We start from the raw sequence: 10,553 nt of genomic DNA on the forward strand, positions 1-10,553 counted from the left end.
CCTCCTACTCCTTCTTCCTCTTGGTTGTGCGGCACTTTTATGGCTTACGTGCTGCATGTAATTGCACCCTCATGTGGCACTGAATGCTCAAGTAGCTGATCCATAACGAACTCAACGGCCAGGTGATGGAGGTGGAAGAGGGAGTTGGTGAGCGGCGCGAAGGTTAATCCACATTCGACCCATTAAAACAAGGAAGATCCATGCATGGAGTTAATAGAGTGGTTTGAATATGTTTTTGTTTGTATTTCATTACAGTGTATTTTCGAGGAGTTATATTAGAGTTATATACACAATATGATTGACTCTACTGGCCTCCTAAATGTATTATTTCAAACTTTATAAAGACATCCGCAGAAGTTGTATGTCTTAAAAATTATATACTTTATGTTGATGATTGAATTTCCCAGTTTCCATGTCCAATTTTTTACATTAAATAATTTCCATTTTTCAATTAATTTTGAAATATTAAATACCCATAGTTTCCCTTTAAATATACCAACCAAATCTCTTTCACATATCATTATCATATGTCAAACTGACATTAAAAGGATTTTTCTCCCCCACGTTTTATATTTAACCCTTTCACATGTTTGCCTTTATCTGGCTGCTTTCAAATTCCATTTGGAATATTTTTATACAAGCTGGAATTTCCCTCAGTCTGTGCTGAATTTAAAGGACACTCAGGCAAGGGATTACCTGACATTCCACGGAGCCAGCCCTTAGCCCATTGCAAATTGTTCTCCTCGACAAATCCCCCATGTAATTCCTCACCTAACTATGCCATTAACACTTGACCAGGAACCTCCTCGGACGCTGGGCATCCGGGACAGGGATCGGGGCTATATAATAACCCGACGATAGGCATCTCTGCACCCGGGAGGAGACCACACACGCAGCCAGCTAGGAAATTTAAAACGTCAACAAGCCCGTTGACAGTTGGCGCTGTGCAGGACTCGTAAAAAAGTGGTGCCTCCTGGAAGGGGTAGGAATAGGGGACAGGGATACCCTGTATACATATATATATATATATATATATATATAGCCGCAGTCGGGTGTGCACAATATAGTTTTTAACGACACCTTACAACCCAACAACGACGGCGGCTGCTGCTCGTGCCACATGTGTCATGCTGCGGGGTGACTTTTTATGCGGCGGCTAATTAAAAAATAAGAGAGAACAACGGGAATATTTTTAGTGCCCCATTAAAGGGGACAAACGTTTAACAGTCAAAAAAAAAAACAAGGTCCTTTCCCTGAAAAGAATCCACAGAAAAAAAGCCACAAATTTAATGTCGTTTAATGCCTTTACAAACAATGCGAATTTTATACAATTTTCACATTCAATTTTCACATTCAACTCTTTTTCAGCCCAAGTTCATTTAGTTGGAAAATTTGCATATTCATGTAAATTAAAAACTTCCGTTTTGACACTCGAAGGAACAACAGAAATCGTTTTGCAAAAATTGTATTGCATTGATTTTTCGTACAACATTGGAAATCCTTTTTTTTCCGCATAATTAAAAACCAGACGACGGCTGTTTGTTAACTGTTGGAATTTTCCATTCCCATTCATTTGCATATGGGTGAAAATGTGTGAAAACTGTTGGAAAATATTATTGTTAAATCGCTTGTAAATTTGTTTAAAGTCCCCCAACTTTGATTTTTTGTAATAATGGATAAATCAACCTTTTACAAGCTGCTAATTGAATTGCAACAGCCTGCGATTATTTTCCCTCATTAAATTTAATCATTTTAGACCCTGAATTCCTGGAAAATGTTCCCCTAATTTGTTTTTAAGCCTCCCGTTGCCTTGCAATCCAAAGCAAATCAATCAACAAATGGAGTCGACTCTCGGGTAAATCAAACACAGAGATATTGAAACACAACCTGCAATCGTTCCAGGTGAGTTCTGTGTCATGAACCGAAAGCTCGAAGGCAAACACCAACCAAGGAATCTCCAGTCTTATCTGCAAACAATGCTGATAGCAAAGACAAACCCATCTAAAGTACTTGTATTGCCCTGGCTAATTATGGCCACCGATAAGTAAGGTAGACACAAAGATAATTATTCGATACTTGATTAGAGAACATTTTGAAGAGGCTAAGATAATTTTCAAAACATTTAAATAATATATTTACCCTCTCATTTCTTAAATATATCGATATAATTTCCACCGACAACTCTCTCCTCTAAATTAGCATTAATTTATTTTTGGTTAATAGTAATTTTTGGGCGTATAATGTAGTCATCTCCCAATTATTATACAGACTCTCATTGTCAACCACATTCGCACAGAATAATTTTCAACAAGGCGATAATTTATTTATTATTTAAAATAAAATAAAAAAAGATACAAACGAAAGACCGCAAAAAGCATGGCTGGCACTTGTCGGCAACATTATTTATTTATTTATCATTTAAATTAGCGCTTAAATAAATGGAAAAATAAACATTAGTTGCAATTAAATACTGCAATAAAAAGAAAAACCGCCGCACTTTATTGGAGAGCAGCAATGGAATTTACATAAATTAAGTGTAGTATCGGGTTAATTTTTTTTCTCCCTCTCAATTGTGGCTTTATTTATGGCCATTCGAGTGGGCAATATGTTGCCACTTTGTTGTTTATGGTACAAGATATTTATTTCTAAATATTTGCATACATAGTTCCAGCATTAATTTATGGAAACTCTGTAAATTCTTTAAAGAGCAATAAAAACATCTCGCCCTAAACCAATTTCCATAAATAAACAAATAAAGCCAAAAAAATCCAATTTAAGGCAATTTCAAGTATTTTACTTGCACTCCAAGTTACAAATAAAATGTAGAACACGAAAATGCATTCACAGAGACAGCAGGAAAAACAATAAAATCATTTGGGGGGAAAATTCAATGCGAAGGCAATAAAATTTTAATAACTTTTTCGACCGGGTCAACCCAGACCCTCATCGATCAACGGCTGCCTCAAATGAAAATTTTTGGAAAAACTAAAAACACAAACCGAGGCAAACAAAATCGAAAATCAGTGAAATGGCCAGCGGCCACTGGAAACTAATTAAATTAAATCAATAATGGGCGTGATACGGGATGAGGGCTTGCCCTCAGAATAATGCTGACACCAACCAAAAAAAAAAGTGAGCCACCAAAATCAAATAATTTTTAACGCAATTTTCATTTCCCCCCGTCTTCCTTGGGTCCAAAAAAAATCGAAAAAGTTCTGCGGTCAAAGTTGGGGTCAGCGGTGGCAAATAAACAAAAGTAATTATAACGCCAAAAAAAAATGAAAGAGAAAATAAGAAAAAAGAAAAGCATTTACAAAAAACCTTGACAATTGCGCTGGGACATGCAAAACTCGCATAAATTACAGTGGGAGCAACAAAATTACAGCCAGAGAATTATTATATTTTCTCTGTTTTTTTATTTTTATTCTGAAGTTTTGTAATTTCGCATTTAGCGCTGAAAAGGCTCGCGAAAAGTAATTTCCAGATAAGCGCTGTAGGAAAAATCACCACTGGGTGGGGTCACCCCACTACACAGCTGGCTTGACATTTATGGTGGAAATAATTAGACGCTCTCGCAGCGGGCACTTTTCCGCGGGAAAAACCAACCAGGCTCGGTCTCGGTCTCCACATGAAGCGTGAAAGTGAAGTAAGCTCTGGCAAGTTAATGGAAAATGCGTGTACAGAGAGGGAGAGCGGGGTTAAAGTATATGAATAAACATATATTTATGAGATTGGCTTTTGTGGTTTTGGCTAAGCTTCAAACAACAACAACAGAACAGGTCCTTGGAAAAGCGTTTTCCTTTATTTGCTGTTCCATTTGCTTAAAGGGTTTGTGGTTGTGAATTACATAAAGTTAAAGGGGTTTACTTAAAGGGGCAATTTTATTTTTATTTTCATTACTACATCTGTTCTATGAGTTAACATTGACTTCTAAAAATAAAGAAGTTTTCCATCTATGTACATTTCAATAAAAATATTTCGTTATCAACTAATTTTACAATTTAAATGAGGTCACAAAAGCAAGCTTAAAACTTGACTTCTACCCCACTTTCCCTTTTTCGAAAAGGACATCCACCCATAGGTAAAAACCACCATAACAACCCCTGTGCCCAGGACCTCCTTATCAAGATCTGGAAATATCAATTACCCTGGCTTTATCTGTTCATCGCCAAAGTAAACGACGAATGCGTACCAATTAAAGTCATGATGATGGCCTGGTTCGGGGGACAAGTTGTCCAAAAGCTAAGACCCAGGGGAATCCCAGGCTGGCTGGCTAAGGACTTTTGGTCATTAAAGCCATGTAGATGGAGCTGGACACGTGACGGCATAATGCATATGTCTGCAAGTCTGGCCAGCAACATTTACGGCCACTTTAGCTTTGCTTCTTCGATCCCACTCAACTCACTCCCCTTTTTTACCAGGAAACTCCCTCTATTTTTTCGTGTTGCCCCCTTTGGGGATATATACCAAACATACACACACCCAAAAACACACTGAAAAGCCCTGGAAAATGATGCACTGGGGAAAAACGGGTTCCTTCGACCAAAACAGCCTGAGGGATGGAATGGAGAGACGTTTGTTATTATTTAGTGAGCAAACACAATTGTTGAAATTTACTCGTGACATAATAATTTTAGAGCTCCAAAAAAGGAAAAGAACAATTTTAAATGAATTAGAGAACGCGCTTGTTTCACTCCTCTCCTCTGAAGAATTTTCATGGTTTCCATTTCATTTTATTACCACGATTTTCCTTCTATTTATTTTTTATGTTGCGCATACTCTTCCCGTGTCTCCCTTTTCCTTTCAGCAATTAACTTGGCTTTCGCCAACATGTTTTTTGCGTTGATTATCCTGTTCCTTCCAGGCTTTCTCCCAACTCATGTGAGTTTGTTTGAGTTTCTGAACCATCACAGCTTTAAGTTCCAAAGCCTCGCACGCTGGTGTGTTAATTAGCCTGGCGCTGAATTTTGTTTATTAATTATGTAATTCATTTTTCCGCTTAATTATATTGAGAGCGAGACAGGCAGGGCCTCAGAAATCCAAATGTATCTACACATAAAATTCCTGTAATTGGACTGTAATTAAGTGAACTGCCTGACGTTCGTGAAGAGTTTGAGGGGGAAAAGGAAAAAAAGGAAGAAAAGGAAGTATTCCCGCCAGGTTTCCTTCAGCTAAATGAATTTGTGTATATGTATTAAGTACATACACAAAAATAACAACCAAATGACCAAGGAGTAAAGTCCTGCGTGGGTGTAGAAACATTTTCTTGGATTTTAATGAGGACTGGGCAGAAGTGAGCTTACGATTTAGGCTTAATTTCAATGGATATTGAAGGAATTCGTTTTAAGAGATAAAGGGAAGTATTTAAATACTTAATGAGAAAAATAAATTTATTTATTAAAACCTTGTAGATTTCTTTTATATAAAACATATGTGAAACCCTGATTACTTCATCGAAATATAAAATATTTTTCCCCTCTCTCTGATAGGAAAACATCAGCGAACAATTACGATTGTTTTCACTTCCCCTAAAGACTATATATATGTATATATATTTGTTGCAACCTATTTAAAACCACCATTGTTAAGCGCCTGCAAAAATCCTCTAGGCACACATACAACCTGAACTCTGGGCGGTTTCCGATGGATTCGACACACATCCTAGCCAAAGTACATTGCCCCAGGGTTGGTGGTAATGGTGGCGGAAAAACAATGGAATTTTGCCATATTAAACGGAACAAATGCAGTGCAATCATCTGACACAGGACCTGGGAGTCCACGGGGAAAAACGAGGGATGAGGGCTGCTTTTTTTTGGGTGGGGTGGTGGCCAGAGTGCCACCCCTGGTGGTGGGTACAACACGAAACATGTTGCAAAAAAAAATAATATAAGAGAAATGTGTGTTGCACTTTGGATGGTGTCATAAATCTCAAAGGAGCGAAAGGAGAGAGAAAAGTATAAACAACAATGAGGAATGTCGAGGTGCAGAAAGCAGGCCAAGGATACAGGCGACAGGATACTTGGCAAACTGCATAATAAACACACACACACATCAGAAATTAATGATTTACGAAGGAGGACAACAAGTTGGGAAAGTACGCTGCCACCACCCATCGGGCATTTCCCCGATTACCTGTCCCAAACAGGTAGAGATGAACCCTCCGTTTTGGGTGTGAAAAATGGCACAAACCCACAGGAAGAATGAAAGGACATTCCTGCAAATGAGTCTTGGAGATGCACGGAGAGAAATGATGATGGATTTCAATTACAATTTAACCGTCTGCAAACTTTGTTTATACTTTTAAAATACAAGTTTTTGTTATTTAACCCAGCAAATATATATATTTTTCCAGAGTGACTGACTCGTTGGATGACTACCACCAGTCGCTTATCTAATCAACTCTTTTTTGGGGGAAAGGTGACGGTGCCGGCGTCACTCCGGATTTCGAACGTGTGGCATCGTCATCCATGCGGGATCTGAGCGGGGAAATGGGAGGAGCTCGGGCCTCACCTGGCTTGTGCCATTATGCGGTGCTGGTAAGCAGCTGCCCCGAATCATCTGCCCCTGGGACAAGGGGACAAGGATTCCTTTTGGCATTGTTCGCCATGAGTTTTGACTCTGCGAGCCTGCAGGCGAAGGTTGGCCAAACAATGGAAATTGAAAATCAGTTGCAGGCCAAACGAAAAGATGCGTTAGGATAAGCATAGGCATAGGCAGGGGCAGGAAATGGCAAATCTGTTGAATCTCGGGAAATTCTACGCCAAGGTGGGGAGATGCAGACAGCTGCCCAAAAAATAACGTTCCCAAATGAGCCTCATTTTCGGTCAATGATAAAACCGATAAGGGTCTCTCTCTCTCTGGAATGCGTAATTTGATGGGGAAACATTCAACCCAAATAGATACAAGAAAATTGGGCCAAAAATATCTAAACAGATATGGTTATCAAAGCGGTTTGGTCTTCTATCAAGTCCTATGAAAATTCAGTGATGAAATATACAAATTATAACATATATATTTGGGCTTAAAGAGTAGGCCTTCTTAAGCTCTACCTAAAATATCAGGTTTAATTTTGAAGAAAATGTATTCTATCAACAGCTTATAGTTTTCTTCAACTCTAACCTATTTTCGTTGACAAAATCTAATCCTTGTCCACTCTCAGACTTTATGTACTGTCACTTTCTTCTGTTTCGAAATAAAACCGAAACAAACTGTGAAATATTTTTGTGCATTCATTTCTCTAAAACAAAAAATGCCATCTATTCCAGTGCTGACTTTCTTTCTTCCTTGTTTTTTTGTTGGGCAATATCCTTCTTGACCTGACTCGACGACAGTTGATTCCTTTCGGGGTTTCCTTTCTTTGTTTCGGCAGCCGCTGCAATTTGTCACTTTTCGCACTTTCTGCCCGTCGAGAGTCCTTTGTTATTGTCCTGGTCCTGACTAGATGACAGGATGTGCAGGCACTTGAAACATTTGGCATATTAAAATTGTTGGACAGTGATTCGGTGGAGGACGACAGTTGTGGAATTCATGAGTTCAGCAGGTGAGAGAGACGCAGAATTTCAGCGATATTAAATTCCCAAAAGGTTGGGGGGTGTACAAGGTATCCTGAAAACTTATCGCTGAATTAGCGTGCCAAGGATAGAAGATTGTGGCAGTTGGAAGGCTCTTCCACGTCAGAACAAAGAGATAAGTTGGACTTAAATTGTGTTGGAAATTTGTTTGAATGAAATAGTTTGCATAGCTGAAGAGTGGAGAGACGAAAGGTTGACTTACAAATACTCTTAATGTGTAAGACAAGGTTATAAAATTTACTGAATAATAACACAAAGTCATAGTTATCATATCCAGCAATATACCCTGAAATACTTGCTCTTATGTTTCCCAAATACTAGCTCCCCTAATTCCTCTATATCTCCCCTATTCCTTTCCAATCCTATATCCCCTTTTTCATAACTAAAAGAAGTTTGCTCGGCTTTTTCTTAATTAGTGCATTCACATAAAAAATTATTTTACGCCAGCGTGATGCAGATTTATCACTATTATTAATGTAGTTTTATTTAGAAAAAGTCATATTTATGCATCAATTTCAATTATTTCTTCGAAATGACATTTGAAAATGGCACAGACATGTGACATGCGGCAAATAAAATACGAAATTGATTAAAAGTTTTCATGCATTCTGAGTTTTGCTTAATTTTTGCAGATATTTTTTGACATTTTTAAAAAAATATCAGTGGGAAATATTGCCACACAATAAAAACAATAGTATTTTCATATTTTCATGGTATTTTAAGCAGGATAGGAATCCAGTCAGAAGCTTAAAACACAGTGAAGGAGGCATTTCCGACCGTATAAATGATATATATTCTTGATCAGCATCAAAAACTGAATCGATCTGTCTATGTCCGGATAAAATAATTTTTTTTTTAATTTTTTGAAAATTTTATAAGGGGTTAAAATTGTCAAAAATTTACAAAAATTTTAATTTCTTTTAATTTTAAATCTGATTATGTAGATTTAATAACCTAATAAAAACTAGCTTAGAACAGCTTGCCGAATTAAATTTAATTCTTTTTTGGCTAAGTATGAAGGATTTTCTCTGAAAGGGTATAGAAATTTAGGTTTCCCGAAACTAGCTTCCTTTCTTGTTGTATTTATTTTAATATATACTTTCCAAGTTGATTAAAGTAAATCGGTAATTAGTTAAGGAGCAATTTTGTAAAATTTTACTACCTAATTTAACCATAAATAATATTTTTAAATTATTAAAGCCAAAGATAATAAACAGTTCCTCTTGGACACTCACCTTTTGAGCCTTGCAGGTGACATTGATAGACTGGACGTCGTGGGCCTGGTGACGCTGCTCCCCGATGCACAGGCCGCAGGCGGGTGCCTTGCAGCTGAGGCAGTACTGCGACAGCGTCTCCTCGTGCTCCCCGCAGACGGACTCCCGCTGCTGGGCGGCTCCTCGTGGCTTCACCAGCGTGTGCTTGGCCAGCGGCCCGCGGGCGGGATGGCAGAGCTCCCGGCAGGCGTCGCAGTAGCGAATCTCGCACTGCTCGCAGATCAGGGAGGCGACCTTGGGGTCCGTCTCGCACATCTGGCAGCGCAGGGCCTCGCGGGCACAGAATCGATCCACAATGGCCTCCATGGCCCGGTAGGTGGGCAGGTTCCGCACTCCCCCGTCGTCGAAGAACACTAGCTTCCGGCACAGCGGACAGGTGAGACAGTAGGCGGCGCCGGGCGGAGCCACCACGTTGCCCACATTGCCGTTGGGCAAGAGTCCAGTGCCGGCATAGGACACCGGGCGGGATGTGTTGGAGCAGCAGACCACACCGGAGTCCGCCTCACTGAAGATGCTCACCTTGTCGGACTGATCCTGGTCGGAGGTGACGCTCTCGCTGCCCGTATTGGAGCTGGCCGTGCTGGCCGCCGAGCTGTGGGAGCTGTGTCGCGTGCCAGGCGGAGCACCGGAAGGGCCACCGGCAGAAGTCGCCGGTCCCCCGGCCACAGATCCGCCTCCGTTTCCGTTGTGCAGGCCATTGTGTCCGCCTGCAGTAGAGGCGCCACCTGCCGTCCCATTGGTGGTCACCGGGAGACCCGATCCCGGACTGTAGGGTGTCTGAATGTCCAGGGCACAGCCCAGGCAGAGGGCGTGGAAGCAGGGCAGGAGCACGGGATTGGCGTACAGCTGCTTGCACGTGGGACAGCGAAGTTCGTCCTCCATTTCGGTTGTATTGAATCCCTCCAAGGAGTGCAATTGGAAGCGACAATTGGCGAGGTCTTTATCCTTGGTAACTCGGACTTGGCCGGTTGGTTTTAGTTTGGTGGAAGAACTCCTTGGGACAACATGGTTTTCAATATTTTTGATGAGTTTTTTTAAAACGTTTTCCAAGCACTGTTCGAATATTTGTTATTAATATTATTTTCCACGTTTTCTTCACTCTGATTCTAATTGTTTTTAAATCTTTAGTTATTCTCACATTTAAATATTATTTTTAATTTTGTTTTTTAATGTTTTCACTTCACTTCTTGGTCACTTTCCTTTCTTAGTACTCTATATGTTTGGAATTTTTTAATAATCACTTTGGGCCAATTTTGTGGGTGTTTTCTTATTTAATTCTCTTCTAATTTGCTTAAAAATTGCACTGCCTCGGCTTTGGCTTATCTTTCATTTATACGATTTAACGGTAAAACGCGACGAAACACTTATAACGACGAACACTTCTCACGACGAACTTTAACCTTCCGCGACACGACCGACTTGAACGAAAATTTTTTCCGAATGAATGTTGTGAGCGCGCTCGCTTCACAAAGTCCCTCAGTGAAGGTGGAACATCGAACATCGAACTTCGAACATGACTATGCACTGAAAAAAAAACAGCTAAATTAGTTTTAATAAAAGCTACAAAGTGTGAAAAATACCCTGCATGTATAAATTTAGGGTCAATATGACAAATATGTGTACAGATAAATTGATAACACTTTACCTTTGGCTTTTGATAAGAGGTTTTGTGAGAAAATAGCCACCACCAACTGTTCGCTGCGGACTT

General features: G+C 39.7%; 1 protein-coding gene across 2 annotated transcripts in view; it reads right to left on the reverse strand.

The window, feature by feature from the left end:
• Window positions 1-10,291, reverse strand: part of Trim9 (E3 ubiquitin-protein ligase Trim9) — an 81,340-nt gene extending 71,049 nt beyond the window's left edge. For both annotated transcript variants that reach the window (XM_020951518.2, XM_020951517.2), the window contains exon 1: window positions 8,807-10,291. In XM_020951518.2, the coding sequence (XP_020807177.2) occupies window positions 8,807-9,727 (921 nt within the window). In that variant the 5' untranslated portion in view covers window positions 9,728-10,291. The remainder of the gene's footprint in view (window positions 1-8,806) is intronic.
• Window positions 10,292-10,553: the final 262 nt, after the last annotated feature.

The sequence above is a fragment of the Drosophila serrata genome, unplaced genomic scaffold (genome assembly GCF_035046125.1).
Source record: "Drosophila serrata isolate PLE 108 unplaced genomic scaffold, ASM3504612v1 contig_240, whole genome shotgun sequence".
NCBI lineage: Eukaryota > Metazoa > Arthropoda > Insecta > Diptera > Drosophilidae > Drosophila > Drosophila serrata.